The 19930-nt window shown below is 34.4% G+C and overlaps 1 protein-coding gene across 1 annotated transcript in view; it reads left to right on the top strand.

The window, feature by feature from the left end:
• Positions 1–19930, top strand: part of Csmd3 (CUB and Sushi multiple domains 3) — a 1085099-nt gene that overhangs the window by 514744 nt on the left and 550425 nt on the right. Inside the window, exon 11 of the mRNA XM_005381888.2 lies at positions 4519–4640. Coding sequence (XP_005381945.1) covers positions 4519–4640 — 122 coding nt within the window. The remainder of the gene's footprint in view (positions 1–4518; positions 4641–19930) is intronic.

Below are 19930 nucleotides of genomic sequence, written 5' to 3'. Positions count from 1 at the left end.
TCCTCTTTATGGGAGACTAGCACTGCATCGTGTGTAAATATCACGTTTTCTTTATCCACTCGTCCGTGGATGGACACATAAGCCACTGCTAAGATTTAGCTATTATGGGTTGTGCTGTGACGCAATGAGCATGAACAAAGCACTGTAACACTTTAACTCAGGCCGTACCAAAAGGGAAGGAGCTCGATCAACTGAAATTCACTTCTTTTGAGTTTTTGAGGAGCCTCCATACCGATTTCCATAGTGGTAGGCTGGGCGTGGTAGCGCACACCTGTGATTCCAGCACTTGGGAGGCTGAGGAAGGAGAATTGTTGCAAGTTCAAGACCAGCCTGGGCTACAAAGAGAGCTTCAGATCAGCCCGAAATACATAGTGTGTCCCTGTCTCAAAAAGACAACAGGAAAAAAAAAATCACATAGTGGCTATAGTGCTTTAATTTTTATCCATATAATATATGAATTCAGCATAATTCAATACAAATAACAATCTTTTTTACCATAACACTTTAGCAAATTTTACATGATAAAGTAAATATCCAAAGATAATCAAGAAAATTATGAAATTGAACAACTAGGGATTTATATCATTTATATTAAAAATGATTCAACAGTATGTTATCACAGAAGACCAATAATCTATCAGTCAGTCAGTACAGAAAATAAAGATTCATTTGTCCACTTGTAGGTTGTTTATACAGAAATAGATTTGTGTATATATAATGCAATATAATATAACATAGTCTAATGTAATTTTATGTGCTCTTGGGGATTAGAACCAGGATTTTCACAACTCTGTTCCTTTTTATTTTTTATTTTCTTATTTTTGAGACAGTGTCTTAATGAATTATGCAAGCTGCATGTGAGCTTGTAGTCCTCATATCCGAGCCTCTCAGAGTGCTAGGGTTACAGACGAGCACCTCCACACCATACTGCCATTCTTAATTAGTAGAGGATAAATTGCATTTAAAGTAAATGCCCTTTATCCTACATCATACAAGGACAGTGTTCAGATAAAACATTGAAATACAGTAAATTAAAACTATGATGTATGATAATGAAAGATTATATTTCATTCTTAGATTTAAAGAAAACTTTTCTGAATAAAGTGTAGACTACACAACCTGGAAAATGATTCTGATTCATTTACATACATTTAAAAATATTTGTGGAGAAAAAAAAATTTTTCACAAAACTTACACATTAAAAACCAATAAAAGACTTGGGAAAATTTGCAGCACACATAAAATGATTAATATTGATAATGCACTGGGGACTCTGAGGAAAATTATTCAAATAAAAAACTGAGCAAGGAAAATAGAAGCAACAGTAAAGAGTAGTGTTAAGCTAGAGTAACAATATGTAAAAAAGAATTGGATATTAACATATTTTCCCATATTTAAGAAAATGACAAAGAACAAGCGATTGATATTATGAGAGGATAAAGCCCTGTTTTCTTTCTTGTTTTTGAAAGTGTTATGAACAAAATTTTGGAGAGTAAGTGAGGCATATTTATTAAATTTTTGAATTCTTGTGTACTCGGACATGCTAATCTATTTTCAGTAATTTTATCTTGGAATAATGACACAAATGTAAAACACAGAAAAAGACTAAGTGTACGGGTATAGCTACTGTGATGTCATTTAGGTATAATGAATAAGGTATTGTAGCTGAAAAACTTAAAACAGGATGATCACTGGCAAAACCTCGGTGCTGTGTGATTTTAGTGTTCAGTTCCATTACGTGCTACCTGTGATGAGCAAGCGGTGGTAACTCTGTTGGGATGGACTTCTCATCTTCTCCTGAGGAGAAGGAAAGCCTCTGGTCACTCTGCACTGTTCTTGGGGGAGAAGTCTGTCAAATTTTTCCAATACATCTGACAGCTACTGTCTGGACTCTTACATTTCACAAAATAAATCTACTTGTACTGACCGAGAGGAGTCTTCACGATACATGGGGGAAAAGTCCTCATAGGAATGCATAGCTAGTGAGTTCAGTTTTTAAAAGCATGCAAACACACTTCTAAATACAAGCACAGGGGCTGGGGATTTAGCTCAGTGGCAAAGCGCCTGCCTGGCAAGCGCAACGTCGTGAGTTCGGTTCCTGGTACCGGAGAAAAACCAAAAAAATTAAAAAATAAAAAAAATTTAAAAAATAAATACAAGCACAAATTTGTAAAACCATATACATACAATAAACAATATGTCTGCAAATATACAACTATACCTGTTCGGTGTTTACTGTCAGGTTTGAATGGAAGCAGACAGGAACCAAAATGTTTCCAAGTTATTTTTACATGCCATTTAGACCTATTTTTGTGCAAAAAGAAAATTATTTTCAACATAATATTTTCCCATTCTTCTAAATATCTGCCAGGATTTTTCATCAACAGCAAGAGAACACTTAGTCTACAATCCATTTAAAAGCTGTGCTAAAGATCTCTGATGTTTGTTTCTGTTGCAAAAGTGCCTGAATCATAATAATCACTGTACTATTAGTTAACTCGTATGGCCTTGCTCTCAAAAAATTATAATTATTTTTATATCTTAGAAACAAACATTTCACATAATAAGTTATGTGGAATAACCAGGTAATAAATGCCACTAAGTAGAAAGTTTTTTCCACTAACTTCAAACCAACTATGCTGTGATAGCTATTAAATTCCTATTGCTATAAATGTCTTAGAATTTCCTAACTGTATACTCTATCAGGTTACTAGCAATCAAATACTTATATTGACTGCTATCCAAATAGTACACTAGGCACACAATAATCCATTACAGAATTCTCAGTGAGGGAATTAGAAACCTCATTACAGAAATAAGCAATATAAAAGCATGGCTATCTTTATATGAGTAGAATTACTGCATGTAAGTGTACAAAGGAATGTTTTAGACCTGAGGAAGAAACAATCTATTCTGACACAAGTGAAATGCATGATTATGTAAAATGCCAGACATTGTATTGGAAAAGAAAATGAGGTCCTTAGGAGGATAGGAAGTGAAACCCAAATTTTCATGAACCCAAGGAATTGAATATGTGTTCTAGAAAGATAAACATAGCAGCACTGAGGATGACTCAGCAGAGAGAGAGTAACTGGAGTCTTGAAATGGAGTTGTAAAAATGACGTGGAAGCATAGCACATTAAAAAAAAAAAAAAAAGGAATACTGAGAAGTTTCAGAGGAGCAATAGATAGGTATTGAGAAATATTTATGGCAGGAAAGTGGATGGGCTTGCTGAAAATGTTTCATTGAAAGCTTCCTAAAATTATCTCCTGGAATGTGCAACGCAGAGAAAATTAATCTAGAAATAGAGATGCCAAAGATGGTGATGTGAATTTGAGAATTGTCAAAAGATATGAACACTCATGATTAAAAGTATATTAGTTTTAACTATTCAAAGTATTAAATAGAAAAGGGGCCATACAATCAATTTAAAATTATGCTTCTTAAAGGTCAAATGAAAAAATAAAACTAGAGAAAGGACCAGGACTGTTTGAAACATAGTTCCATGCTATGTAAGGGAAAGCAGAAAATTTCATATTTTTCATACGTTCCAGTGTTGTTTGAATAGCAAGTATGTAGGAAAATGAAGAGTTTATTTGATTTGGTAATGAAGAACTCATTTCTGGGAGTGAGAAAACAATGTCAACATTAAAGTGAGCACAGAGGTCTGGGGATATAGCTCAGGGGCATAGTGTTTACCTGGCAAGTCTGAGGTCATGAGTTGATCCCCGGTACCAAAAGAAAAAGAAGTAAGCACAGAAACTAGATTGAAATATTATCAAGAATGCATGAGGGGAATGTGGGGAAACGTTTAAAAAGACAGGAAAATGCTTTACAAGAAGAAGGGTCCACACCTGAAAAGGGTAATGTAAGTAGGATTTTAATGGAATCATGCAAAAGTGCAGATCAAAAGTAATGGCATCTATGAATTTTATGTTGATGAAGGAGCAAAGGAATAGACACACTCCTTTATTAAACAGAAAGAAGAATTAGAAACTGAAACATTAAAGCTTTTAAGTTTTGTGGAAATTCATTAAATACATTTAAATATAGTGCTTTTTTAATGGCCTTACTTGTCTAATTTACAATCACAGCAACAGAATAAATGGTTGTAATATTGATGTCTCTCAGCTGCACCATTATGAGTCTTTGGATACTTAATAAGTAGAAATGAGCACTCTTTTTAGATTACTAAATCAATCCAAAGCTTTACTTCTTTGTAGATTTTTATTAACATAATATTGGGTAAATATACATCTCTCTAATTAAAGTAACCAATTTACAGTCAAAGGACAGTTTATCATGCCTCACCTGAATTTGTAACGAGTGAATCTTCACTCTAATTTTGCTTGTGAATCTTCACTCTAATTCTGATAAGATAATAGGAAACCATAAAATACATTTACATATGTCTTTCATTGTGTAATTTTGATTTTTAAGTCTATTAAAAGGCTTTTTATTCCTAGGATTTTGCCTATGGTCTCTACCTAGCTTTTGAATTGCAATTTCTCTTTCAGTGAAAACGTGTGGCTCTAATCTTCAAGGACCAAGTGGTACCTTTACGTCTCCCAACTTTCCATTCCAGTACGACAGCAACGCACAGTGTGTCTGGGTCATCACAGCAGTGAATGCAAATAAGGTAAGGGAATACAAATAATCAGAAAGGCAAAGGAAAAGGGAACCTGAGGCAAGTTTATAACTGAAGCATAATTTCAGCAATATGTTCTGTTTATGCATTTTATAAAAAATTATATGAGAAATGAAACAATAAAAATAATGCACCTCTTCTCTCGGTTCTAACACACAAAGGAAAAAACATTAAGATTACAAACAAATACTTACTGAGATACATCTTTGAAGGTTGAAGGTTGTATCATCTCCTTTTCAAAAAGAGCCATGAATAATGGCTTTTCACTTGATAGCTTTTCGCCTGACACATCATTCAGATATTTCATGTTTTTCTCTTACCTGGCTTTCATTTTAGTTTTTTTTTTTGTTTCTATTGCTAAAGCACAGATCTGTTTATTAGAAATAGCTATTAATTCATTCTGCACTAATAGAGAAGTCATATTGTAGATATTTCAAAAAGTTGCATTGTCTTTTTCTTTGATTCTAAGATGACTAATCCATCTAAATATGTATGTGCCAAGAGTCTTCAAACAAATATATAACACTGAATGAATATAAAAGCTGTAGAGAAAATTAGCTTCTTCTCCTACTCTTGCTATCCTACTTCTCTTTGTGAGCTCTGCTTTTACACCAAGAGAAGGAGCCTAAATATGACACATCTAAATTTCTGTCAGATGCTCACATTTTGTGATATCTTCTTTGGGTTAGATTTTTAAAAGTTGTAGTGGAAAAGGCCGTAAAATTGGTTCAGGTTGTGGTTCACATACTGATTGATAATTTCCTGATAATTTTAAATTCTTTAACCTCTGCAGTTATGCTTCTTTATCTCTGAAATGTGGATAATAAAAGCATGAATTTCAAGGATTATTATGAGAAGTAAGTAAGATAATGCATACAGACTAGTTCATCGTACTTGGAATAGGTTGCATGGCTTTTGATGGAGAATGTATATACTACCTCCTAGAAATATATTTGATTTCTATTAATTTCTTCCAGTCCAATGCTACCTGCACCAAACCTGGTTTAAAATCTACTCACTGGTCAATTAAAGTTGCTTTTTAGGAGAGCCCTGGTTGGTGAATTTAAAAAGCAAGCAAACAAACAAACAAAGGTAGATCAGCAATCTATGATTCCATAAACTTGAGAAATTAGCTATGTGAAACCCTTCAGTTGCAGAAAAGAAATCACTCTATGCATACAACCTATGTCATGAATTCAATACAAGGCAACAAATATTTATTGAATAATTGTTCTGTGCCAATATTTGGTTGTTGAGAAAATAAAAAATAAAGAATTCTTTGACCAAAAATCTCGCATTTATTGAGCTCTTAACATGCTGGACCACCCTCAGCACATTTTCAAACTTTTTCCTGAATTATTTTCTCTTCATAAGGTTCCTGTGAAGGAGATACTTCTATTTCTGTGCCACAGAGAAAGCCCTAAATAACTTGTCTAAGAACACATATCTGTAAAGGTCAGAGCTGTACACTTTATAGGATACAATGTATACATAAAGCTATATCTCACACTAAGATGTAAATTTCATTAAAATTAAAATGAGCATGAAATAAATCCATTATAAATTATGGCACAAACACATATCAGTCTCTCACTGACATAGAAATCTTTTTGTGTTATGACAATTAGCTGTAATTATCATCAAGATATGGTATTATCTTATGTTACAAATCACTTTAGTAAACTTAAGTAGTCTCACTGTTTGGCTACATGAAGTGTCACAGTGGTTGTCATATATCTTCTTGTTTATCTTCACTAATCTGCAAACATTTTCTCCTTTTCTCCCCTCAAAACTCCAAATTTATTCTAAGAAAGATATAATCAATTTTATTTCTTGCACATTTTATCAAACAAAGGAATACAAACATTAACTTTTGACCTGTTAGTTTATCTCTATTTTCCTGTAGAAATTTTTCAATAATATTTAATCATGGCCCACAGTAAGAGGTATATTTTAGGTAGTGGGCTAGTTCAAACACACACACACATACACACACACATACACACACACACACACAGACACACAGAACATTTTCTCATACTAAATGAATGTACTTCGGCATTTTCCACTCCAGTCAATTGCAATTTATTTATGTATAGATTGCTACATCAGAACCCTCTTCAGAAGGCAGAAAAAACTATAGGCACATAGTTGTACTAGCTGGTATAAATCCTAATTAATAAGATTCTTAATCCCATGATGTGTAATTTTATTCAATAATCACTGCTTGTATTTATCTTTATATTTGATCACTTTTAAAGCAATCATAGTATCTTAGTTACTTTTCCCATTGCTGAGACAAAATACCCAGTGTCCAAGTTAAGGAAAGAAAGGTTTATTTAGCTCACAGCTTGTGCAGGTTTCAGTTCATAATTAGCTGACTCCAAGGCAGGGTTGCACGTAGCAGAGGGCAACACTTCGTGGCAGCAGAAGACAGCAAAAGCAACAACCAAACATTGAAAGTGTTTTTCTGCCCCCCTTTACTCTAGGCTGGATAGAGTGGTACCAATCCAATCAGAAGACTGATCCAGCAATCACCCATCCTTAATTCAGGCATTGGATCACTAATTAATCGCACACTCTAGATTTGGCCACCTCCAAAAAACTCTATGACTCCATGAAGCTTTGGAGGGACCTCTAGACACAACCTGTAACACAAAGTATTATAAATATCCCAACCAAGTGGATGTTTGGTTACAAATATCTAAAATTTGAAAGTGAAAGAAACCGATGCAGCTGGTTCACATGTGGCTCTATCCCATCAAACTATGAAATGCAACTTTAGGCCTAGTCATTGAGACCTATACCATGGTCTTTATTTTTCATGTATTAGAGAACATAATTTCATGTGTTAAGGTTTTGTCCCAATTAGATAATAAAATGTGAAATTCCTGATGCAAAGTAGGGTAGCAACACCATCTCGTTACTAAATGTTGGCATCTTGTCAAGAAGCATATTTTGCTTCCTTTGCCACATTTACTTATAACTACAAAAATAATAATTACACACTTGATTTTGTTGTTTAATAATTTATAGCTGTGTTTTTTACTAACATTTAAAATCATTAAATTATCGTCATTGTTACTGATCAGTTTATAAACCCTGCAATTAATTTCATTAAAATAAAATATGATGGTTAGAATTTTATAATGCTGTATATGTACACATTCATATTGCTTCATGACTATTCCATGAGCTTCTGTAGCATTTGGATTATGAAATAATTGACAGTTTGTTTCAAGCTACAAGTTAAAAATAGGAGAACTGGTACTTTAAACCTGGCTATGGAGTTAACTGCTCTTTCATTAAGGAACACATTCAACATTAGCCTGTGTTGTGAAATGAAGACATGAAAACTTGCCTGTATCTGTTCTTTTCTATCACTTTCCCCTTTACATTTTTTTTTAATTTTGAAAAGAAGGCATGTGTGACCTTCCTAGCTATAGTATTAGTATATTATATTGATTGAGTACAAATAAATTCTGGAAAATCAGTTGAAAATTTCAGATTCATAGCTTCTAATGGACTGTTCTTAAGAACAAAGCAAAGAAAACAATCTTCACTAAAATTTTTAAAGGGAGAAATATTTTATATAAGCAGAAATCTCAGAGAAGTACTCATGTGCATATCTATGCTAGAAAATTCATTTCTATATCTAATGATAAACCTAGCTCAATTCATGATACACAGAGAGATAGTATAGGTCATTTTGAATTGAAACATGCAAGCTGAATTGCTTAGGGAAAAAGAATTTCTGGTTTGTTAGATTTCATTGCTTTTCCATTTGTGGTAGGCATTTTTTGTAAATTGAGTGAACTGATGCTGCAAGTTTGGAAGAAACTCAAGATATTTGTGAGGGGCTGGGGATTTAGATCAGAGGCACAGCACCTGTCTGGCAAGTGCAACATCATGAGTTCGATTCCTGGTACCGAAAAAAAAAAAAAAAAAAGATATTTGTGAAATTTAAACATAGCAGAAATTTCCTCCTTTGCAGTTTTTCATAATTAGAATCTTAAAAATATATGTCAATCCAAAATGTAGAAGGTACACTTTTAAATTTTTTAGTGAAGGAGATTCATCTAGATCAGCCTTGTTAACTAAAAGTGTAATGTGAAGCACATATTTGATTTTCCTTTTTCTGGTACCCACACTTTGAAAGAGAAGAAATTAATTTTATATTTTATTTAACCCCAATATTGTACTTCAACATGTAATTGGCCTATCATAAATGAAATAATTTAATCACTTTATCATTTTTAGCCTGAAATTGAGTGTGTACTGAACACTTTAACACACGTTAGTTCAGGCTAACCTTATTCAAGTTGACATTCACGTGTTATTAGAGGCCACCATATTGAAGAGCTCCCTCTCTGTGGAGAGTTTTATGTTTGCTCAGTTGCGGAGCATATGAATGGTGACGGTCATGAGTATTCAGAATAGTAAATGCTCCTTCATGAGGTAATTGGCTCAGGCACAATTTTTTCCGGAACTTCAGGGAAAGGGAAAAGAAGGGGTTGGCTTTCGCAAAAGTGATTCTGTGAGACTTGTGTTTGTAGGATTTTCGACTTTCATCACAGAACAACCAAAAGTTCTATTTCCAATTTTATGATCCCTTTCTCCAAGAAAGATAATGTTTGGCTAGTTAGATAAGATAAAGTAGTGGAAATATGGCAATCTGAGTAAAATACAAACGTGTTTACCGTGAAACTAGACGTTCCTCAGTAATGAAACTACATGTGTCTGAGTAATGAGAATCCTTTATTGGAGATCTTTAGAGGCTGTAACCCTGTTACTAACTCTCACTCCCCAGACAGAGCTCTATTCTGAACCTTCTTACCTAATATTTAACTTGAGTTTTCCACTTGTGTTTTATTACAACTTTTAAGATGTGGGTGCAGTTTTCATCTCACTTTTCATGTAAGGAAACAGATTCAGGGAGATAAAGTGATTTCTCCCAATGTTTAAAAATGACTTAAAGAACCAGGATTCAAAACTAGGCAGTTGGACTTACAGTGACCCCAAAGTCTTCCTTAATTCCTGCCACCTGAAGACTCCTTAGGTTCTGTCCTTAGTTTCACGTATTTTACCTTTTCCTTGCTTCCGTTACGCTATACCTTTAAAAATGTATCCGTGTACTTATTTCTGCCAAAATAACTTTCTGTACTTGTGACCCAAAAGCCCTGTGGCAGGGAGCTACTCGTATTATCATCATTTTTATTGATATCTCCTGGCTGTGTATGAAAAAAGCCTATTGCTAAGTTTAGCACTGCAGTTTACTCATCCCCAGAGGGACTCTCTGACATATGTCACCATACCTTTAGAATTGAAAACGTACTTATTTCCTCTATCCATATCTATGTCTATATTGGAGAAATCTTGTTTGCTAAAACACATGGCAATGTTGCCTGTCTTTACTTTGGTTGCTCGAGGTTTTACAGCCTTTTGAAAAGTCAGTCTTCCACTGTAAACATAAATTCATAGCAAATGCAATTTTTTATTAAACAATCCTTCTTTTATAATGGAAAGAACTAGGCTGAAAATGTTGAAGAACAGAATTCTCTAAGGGTTTTTGCCTAGTCCTTGTTCCCACTTTAAAAGGTATATAATGCACTTTATACATATTGAATGATTGTGAAAAGCATAACGCTGGTGTCTCCACAATGTCAGCAAATCTCAAAACTAGGAAAATTCAATCCATCGGGAGGTTAATAATGAAAGATTAAATTATGAGTAGAGAATATAATTCAGAGAGAATAGAGACAAGCATATGAGGTCAATTTCAGTTCAGATTATAACTCACTAGCTTAACAGAAGTTTTAATCGTCAGAAGATATAAAATAGCTCTTCAAAAAATAAAGAATGATGATTACTTTTAAAAATGATGTTGGACATTACTAGTTAGAGGCACTCTTTCTGTATATATTTCAACACTGTGAGTATTACTTTGATTCTAAATTTGGTGCACTTGTTTATCTATGATTCTGGGAGTATGGGATAGTATGACATAGGTGAATGATTAGAATATTAGAAATACTAGAATATCAGGAAACTGGCATAATTTTATGTATATGTATGCAAATACCTGTCCTGGAGTCTCCTGACCTATTTATAAACAACTTTCTTACATGTATAAGTAGCTGGTTCAAATCTCTGAATACTTGTGTAAGTCATCTCACATCTTTGAACCTTAGTTTTCAGATCTATAAAGCAAGAAAAATCACCCATGACTTCCTGTGTCCCAGGAGTGTTGTGTGATTATACTTGTTAATCAAAAGGCTCTTGACACACTAAGAATTATCTTGTAAATTTAAAGTATCACATATGATTATTATTTGTACTATATTTCATTCCAAAGATGCCTTTGGGTTGATGATATCTTCAAAGTATACTGTAATTTCTACATGAAGTTATATTAAATGATTAAATATTTTTAAGTGTAAAACTTACAGTGCATACTGCATAGCAGATTCCTCTTTAGCATTTCTTGTTTTAAGCAAATGACAAATCAAAGTAAACAATAACATATGGAGTATATAAGGAAGTTATGAAGCACTTTGATCTAGAAGGATGTAAAACTAGTGCTCACTAATATCGTGGTATCTCCTACATTATTTTACAAATATTAACAACATATATATTAAATTAAAATATTTATACCTGAATTTTCCTTTCTCTCGAGCTACTATAGGTTTTGCAATTGAAGTTTTCATATAGCTGCGAGAAAATATTACTTGAAGCATTCAGATTATCCTGACCCACAGTGTTGGTTTCTGCTGAAGTCGTGTGATAGATGGGAATTTCTTTCTCTCTTTGTCTTTTTATGGACACCTGTGCCCATTTTAAATCCAGATTAAAAAGAACACTTTATAACAGTAGAAGAAATCTCTGTTTAGGCTGGTCGCTCCATCCTTTTATTTATTTTAAAAACAAATAGTGAGTGCCCATTTTATAATGAGATGAAAAGAATTAAACCCAATAGTGCATTCACATATTCACTACAAAATGCAAGTGCGTGTTTTTCCCTTAAAACCATACCCATTCAGTGTTCCTCCCCATAGACTCTTTGGGCAGCAGATTACACCCTGGCCACCCACTAATAACGCTGTCATCAGAGCAGCTCTCCAGCCTTGTGCCACTTCATTTAGCTGCCCACCGACGAGCACGCGTTCCCTGTGCCAAATCGTTGGATATTTGGGAACTGTGCTGAGCTTCCGGGCCAGGTCTGTAGCCTCAGCCAGACATGGACAGTTCCTTTTTCTGCAGGCTGCGGCTTTTTAGTTAACGTCCGGAAAAGGCCGGACCGAGATAATGAATTGCATCCAGGTGATTTATTACGAAGGTGCACCCAGGAGAAACTATTGAGGGATTGAGGGAAGTAGAACAGGAAAGAACTGAAGCCAGGGTGCAATTGCAGGCAGTGTGAATTTCACCAGAGGGTTTGTTCCAACTCAAAACAAGATAAAGCTCTCACATTTCTCACGCACGCGGAGGACTTGCTTGACTGTTCACAACCCCTGCCGATGGTATTAATTTTCTCATCCAAATGGTCTACCATTTGGATCTGCATCTCATGATCATAAACTAAGGATCATCTAGCTCTTTCAGGGCTCATGAATAGCCTAAGTGTCTCCTAAAGCCCAAAAGCTATGGTCTTATAGCGCTGGGAATTTAGAGGCGAACGGATATCGAACATAGTGAACTGATAACACAGAGATTAAGCGGCATCCATGGTGGTCTGATGGATCAATTATGGCATCTGCTGCTGTGCGCTAGGGACTAAAGAGCCAACCTGAGGCAGAAGTTGAGGAATAACCTGAAATCGTAGGCAGATTAGCCATTCTGTCAGAGCGTGATACAAGAAGAGCCCAGAGGAAGGTGTGGATCTCAATATAAAAAATACAATGAAAATCAGGAAAACTAACCAGAGGATTCCTCAAGCCAGGAAAAAATAACTGAGCTTACCACTTCCAGAATACTCCAGGCTTGGCAGCGGGAGAACTATCAAAGGTGCTGAATTTTTATTTTGCATTCTCCTGACTGAAATATACTGTCCAGCATCCCTAACTCTTCCTAACTCCTGCCAGTGGTACCTATTCTCACCCAAATGGTTTGTGTAGTTAAAATATTTTATTTTAAACTAATTACTCTCTGCAGACACACACAATGCACACGTATCTACAATAAATCTCCGAACAGAAGACCAAGAGAGGAAATACTCAATGTTAAAGGGATTACTGCTGCAGAGAAAAATATAGGTATTATTTCACTTTAATGTTGGACTAACAAAAGCTATATTTAAATTTCAATAGGAATCTGCTCTTTGAGATAACAATGACCTAATAGAAAGGAAAGACACAAATGTAACATGATTAATACCATTAAACACTTCCTGCTTCTTGAAACGTTTTCATCACTATCTTCTTTATGCTGTTTGCTTGAAATTTTCCTTAGTTTTTCAATCCTTTATCCAGTGCTCATCTCTTTTCCCAGTACTCCTGCAATTTGCTTAAAAATCTGTATTCCTGGGGCTGGGGTTGTAGTTCATTATGCAGAGCTTTTTTAGAATATGTGAGGCCCTAGGTTTAATCCCCAGTAATGGGGGAGGCTCAATATTAACATTTCAAACTTTTATTTTACATTCTTCTTCTCTTCTTTTAAACATCTAAATCCAAAGTCCAATGAATTCAGTTTAATTCATTGATATTTCTTGAAGTGGGTAAACTCTCATGGGGGTATCCTTTATTCTTCTTTGAATTATTCACCAACTCCTGGACTAGTGAATCTTTATCTCATGCTCTCTACTCTGAATCTTATTCATTCTTCAAAACATCCAGTGTGACATTTTATTCTAAGGTAAAATAATCTCACCTTGATAAAACATTTAAGTGAATCTATGGAGTTTAATGAGTGGAACATGCTGCACTACTCATATTTTCAGTCCCCTACCTCAGTGTCTTTCAGAGCCTTCTGGGTTGGGAACACACAGCTCCCTATAGGGAGTACATTTTCCCACTTTTTTTGTACCTCTCTAAACTCATGATCTTGTTTATTACTGACATTGTCTAGGAGTCAATTACTCTCTCAGCTTGCATGGAAACCAGTCCTGTCCTCCTTCTGCACTGGCTTACAGAAGCCTTTTCAGCCTACTGGTTTACCTGTCATTATATTATATTGTCGTTATCTCTTTGCTCATCTTTTTTTTTAGTTTGATTCTTAAGAACAAAAACTAAGTTTTGAGTCTTTGCACCCTTACCATCTAATGAAGTAGCTGTTATGTGGGAATTTTTCCAAATAGATATATATTGTAATAAATAATTATTCCTATGAAAAATATCACCTTTCATGTTTGTTAGTTTTCTCTAAGAATTTATCTGATTCTTACAAAAAATGAGGCAAAATAGTTTTTATTGCTTTTCTCAGAATGAATCATGGAGTGTCCTTAGTACTTTAACCTCAGGAGCATAATGCCTGGTGAATTATGTGAATAATCAGAGCTGTGTTGCATGAGCACTTGGCATAAATAATAAGGCAAATGGCTTTTACCTAAGGGCTATTCCATCTCCTTCCCCCATTTTCAAATACAGCAAAACATCACATTTCTCTGGCCCTCTTTTCTGCCTCCTTCTATTTGTAAGGACTTGTGTGATTAGACTGAGACTACCTAAGGAATCCAGGATGAGTTTTTCATCTCATAGTCTACATTTCATTACATGTGTGAGTTCCTTTCAATATGTAAGGTACGACAGTTCCCTGAGTTACTGTACGGATATTTCTCAGAGGCCATTGTTCTACCTACCACAGTTGGTGTTAAAATAGATGAGAGAATTGGAGTGAGCAGGGGAGTTTTAAGGGATGGTGTTTTTAAACAGGAAGATCTGGTCAACAAAGGAGACAAAAAGAGTGCAGCTATACCTGGTATCTAAAATATTAAAAATTGAGAAAAGCAAAATGTGAAATCTGGACCTTTGTTCTAATCTGTTCCCTTTCGCTCTCAGAGCAATCCCTTTATCAATAGTCAGAGTTAAATAGCATTTAATTATTCTAAAATTCAAAGCCATTTCATTCTTCTACTCTCTAGCTCTAGTATATAATAAGAGTTATATAGGTATCTACTCAGGAGTGGAAGATATTTGCAGAAAAGTGTAAGTTTAACAGTTGTTCCTAAACATTTCCTGATTATTGTTAGAGTTGGTCAGAAATTACACCAAAAAATTAAGTAAGTGAAAGATTCTAAGAAGTTTAAACTGATATACAATAATCCAAATTAGGGAAACAGGAACATTGATTAAGGGGAATGTACCTGTGAAGGTAACACTGAGACATCATACTTTGCTTAAGCTGAACATTCACTTCCTTCCTCCCAAGCTCTTTTTCTAACTATGAATGCGTTGTTAATGGCAGAAGACACAGACAAAGCAGGAGGAGGCAGTAAAATAGATGTTTTCTATTTGCATGCAGAAGAATCTTTAATAAAAGTCAAGCTATCTTCAAACTAAATCATGAATGTGTTGTATCTGTTCATTAAAGAGCCAGCCCTGTACATCAGCATTAATATCAAATAATACAAAAAGTTAGAATTCTTCAGAGGAAAGACAGAGAGTGATCATAGTGAATGAGATATATAAAAAAGTCTGACGTACAATAAACATTTAACAAATACTCATTGTTTCTAAAATATATTATGCAAATCTATGTATCTGTATAAATTAAATATTGCACGTAATTTAATATTATAGGGATTGCATAAATACCACAACAAAATGACTTATAAAAAGTTCATTTCCTTATTTCAGAGAAACAATTCTCAAATAGTTACTACGGTAACTTACTGCACTAACTACTGACATAACTCATTGTACTGACTTCAAAAATAAAATGGTGTTATTCATGGTTTGTGGATGATTTTGCATACACTACTTTAAACAATTCTTATGCTATTAATGTTATACCTTTTTATATCTACAATTCTTTTGTTTGTTTGTTTGTTTTTCATCCGGTACCAGGAATGGAACTCATGACCTTGTACTTGCCAGGCAGGCGCTTTGCCTTTGAGTAAATCCCCAGCTCCTGTATCGATAATTTTAACATTGTCAGGTTGGTTTTTCTAGTGTCTTAGTACATTTTGTGCTGCTGTTACAGAATAGCTGAGACTGGTTATTATTTTCTCACAGTATTGAGGCTGGCAATTCCAAGATCAAGGCATCTGTAGTGTTAGATGTCTGGTGAGGGCTTCCATCCACTTCCAATATGGCTCCTATTGCTTTGTCTTCTACAGGGAAGATCACTGTCTTTTGCACAAGGGTGAGGGCAGGAGGTTTTAATGCTCCAGGAAGCCCTTAGTTCAAAGGGCCTCAGTGTCATTCACAAAATTAGAATCCTCTTCACCTCACAAGTATCACCTTGGAAACATCTGAATTTCAGAGGGGACATTTTCAAACTACTGCATATATTATGACCATCATTTTTCTGAGGACATTTTAGTAAATGGAATTTACTAAAACATATAAACATATAAAGAAAGGGAATATATAATCTCCGTTTGGACAGAAGTTAACATTATCTAAAGAACATTAAATGTATTTTATTCATAATATTTCAGCAAGCTACGTATCACATTTTAAATTAATCTCATACTTACATGTCTAAGTTCTAGAATGCAGTTTTAATATTAGATGCAATTTCATTTTGATATCTTAAAATATAAAGCAAAGTGAATTTTTTAATAAAAGGGTTTAACAGTCCCAATAATAAAAATTTACTCTGTTTTACATTCTCTTGAAATGCTATTCACTGAACAGCTGAGTAATAAATATCATATCCCTTTCTTTATTTTTCATTCCTTTTTATATACTAAGAATGTTTATAAAACAGAGAACATTTTTCAAAAAATAGACAACATTTACAAGGAATTATTAGAATACAACAAATCTTGCTTCAACTACAAAATATAGATACTATGGAGAGTGTAGTACAGAAGCATTAGAAATAGCAGGGAAGGAACAGCTTTATAATTCCCACCTGTTTTCTTTCCTCACTGGACAGACGCAGTACTGGACCTCAGTCAGATTGACTCTTAACAACTGAACTACATCCTCAGTTCACTCATGATTTTGATGCAAAAAAATTTTTTTTTCATTTTTTTAGAGAAAGCCTCACTGTGTCATTCAGGCTGGCCTTAACCTCACTACGGAGCCCTGGCTCGTCTTGAAATTGTACTGATCCTGCTGCACTAGAATTCCAAGTGCTGGGGTTTCAGGCATGTGCCACCATGCCCAACTGCAAAATGCTTTATTAAACCAATAATTGCAATAGTAAGTCATAACATGAGTTTAGCATTATAGAGAATTAGCTGATAATTTTCAAATAAAATGCCAAGGTTTGAAAAGCAGCACTTTCAGTTAAATATACAGGTTTTAAGAAACATATTTAGGAAAATATTTTTAAATTAAACCAGAACAAATATATAATAAACGAGATGGAATAACAACAAAAAAGAAATGACCAATAAAAGCAATGAAAATGAGAAAAAACTTAAAGGTATGGACCCATCAGATTCTCATAAAGGACCTCACAGAGTGGCCGGCCAATGCTGGCCATTAACTATTTTTTACTACATGTTTGCAGTACATGGAATTTACAGTCACCTCGGGGCATGAATACGTGTACATAATACAGAGGTTTTTTTTCTTTTCTAATCTTCTTCTACTTCCTACCCACCTAATGCTGAGATTCCCTCACATTCTAATACACAAATATAAAGAGTACTCCATTGTATGCAAATATACATATTGAATAACTGCATCATAACTTATTACCAAAAGCTAACCCAGGTTTCTGTTTTCCAGTATTCAAACAAACAACACATTCTTCATATGAAATAATAAATTGTACTTATAGTAGGTCCTGAAATATGTATGTTCAAAGTTAAAGCTGTAATCAAATACTTAACAGTTCCTACTACAACAACAATTACCCCTACCACGACCACCACGACTGCTGCATTCCCATGGTGTGATAAACTACAATGCCCGCACCAATGTTTCAGTCTAACTTCCAATTGTGCGGTAACTTTGAGTTCAGAACTTGAAATATCCTTGTGCAGACTCCCAGCTGATATTAATCATCACAGTCCACCAGTCTATGTTTCTAATAAGTCAGAATAGACATCTGTCAGGAGAGCCTGAAAAATGAACTAGGGAGGACTATAAGCTTTTGCTGTCACCTAGAAATTTTGATGCAGAATGCAAATGTTATTTGGATGACAAGCTTAGAGTTAGTTGAGGTCATATTCAATATCTTATGGAATCATTTCCTGTCCCAGCTGCCTCTCTGCTTCCTAGCAGCTATAGCTAAGGAGTGACGGGAGAGGAGCAGAGGTATACCATACTTGTGTTACCAGCATTTGCCCTTCTATGTGGGCTCCTATAGTCTCTAACCAATGCGGAGGAATCACTTGGATACTCTGAGTATCTTAAACAGGCAGAATTAGTCAGGACACATAGCATCAAAGATTGCAGTTTTGTCTAATGCCTTTTCCTAACCCCTTCTTTGAATTTTTTAAAATTTTATTTTAAAGATAAAAGAACCAAAACTTATTAACAAACACACAGACATAAAAAAAAAATAAAAACAATGAAAACAATACAGAATTTCAGACAAGGAGATAGACAACAATGGTTGTTGTGTTAGATATTGAGATCTTCAAATTGGTTACTCAGATAAACAAATATAGGCATGTAAGACTGATCAAACAATCAAGCATTAACTGTTCCTTTCGATAATGCAGTAGAAGTTAGTAGTAGGAGAAAATATGAATATACACACACACACACATACATACTAGATAGCTAAGATAATTGTATTCTTCTTTGAATGTGAGCCATTCCTGTAGTAGCACAGCTACCCATACAGTATGACTCCAGGGGAAATGGTGGAAGAAAGCAAAGAAACAGAATGCGGTAGCTGTAGTAGGATATCTTCTATATCTGTCTCTTAAAATCAGTCTGTAGTGCTGTCTCACCTAAAACACACACAAAAAAACTTCATACATCTGGTATTGGCCACATGCATAACGATATGATAAACACCAGACTTTACTCTGGAAAATCCAGTACGTTTACTACGTAAAATCTATGTCTACAACAAATTTGATAAAGAGAAAGACACAATTTCCTGCCACCAGGAAGCTTTAGACCAGTAATAGTTAAAACAGACAATAAAAGGTTAAACACAAAAAGTGAACAATGACTATTTTAAGCAAACAATCTATAGAGGGCGTCTCCTTAGAACTGTCAGTGACAAACTTTCTGAATAGGTGATATTTGAGCTAATACAGGAAGATGACAAAGGACTAACAATGCAGACAAAAGAAAATGTACAACTTGTAAAAGCCTGTGGTGATCCCGTAACTTTTAGAAATTGGAAAGACAACAGGCAGCTTGTGTCATAGTGGGCAATGGAAGAATGGATGACACGGAGGCTATAGAGCAAAATAGAACTCTAATCATAGAGGGTCTTCTGGGATTCAGCCAAGAGCTGAATTCGAACCCATTGAATACCATGCTCTTTCAGTGGTTAATCTGTTGCTTCTTATATTTTTTTCTGTAATACATTTCTTCATCTCCTTTAACACTGATCACTTCGATTCTTGTCTATCCTTATCTGCATTTATTTTTTGTAACATTTCATAATATGCATGAGTATTTGAAAACTGCATATTTTAAAAAACTATATTCTACATTTCTTTTTAATTCAGGATATTATTCCATAATGAAGGAAAGAAAGTTTTTTTTCTATAACCCTACAAGTGGAATAGTGCTTGGTAAAGAGTAGACTCTTAATAAGTATTTGCACAATGAAACAAATAAATTGATAATTTTAGATAAGAAAGTTCTATTATCTGATTTGTGTTTTAACATAACATCCAGAATTAAAATATAAACTTGATAATTTGATTTTCACTTGATAATAAGTGTCATTTATCTGCCTTTTTCCACTCTTTCTCACCATAGGACTCACAGAGAATACATTCATGGAGTAAACTCCTCCTAGATTTTTGTGAAGGGTGGTGGATTTCAGGGAAATTTAATCCTTTTGTGCTGTAATTTCCTGATACTTACATAAGTTTCTTTTCCAGGAAGATTCTTTTGGAAGTAAGCAAGCCTTTTCAAGTATATAAATAGAGAGTAAATATGCATGAATAAATTCTATGAGCAAAAAGTTAACACAAATCAAAGAGAACTGGATTAGAACTCACTGCTTATATATATATATATATTATA

The sequence above is a fragment of the Chinchilla lanigera genome, unplaced genomic scaffold (assembly GCF_000276665.1).
Source record: "Chinchilla lanigera isolate Chin_1 unplaced genomic scaffold, ChiLan1.0 scaffold00016, whole genome shotgun sequence".
NCBI lineage: Eukaryota > Metazoa > Chordata > Mammalia > Rodentia > Chinchillidae > Chinchilla > Chinchilla lanigera.
Note: the sequence above shows the minus strand (reverse complement) of the source record. Positions and strands in the feature narration are given on the sequence as shown.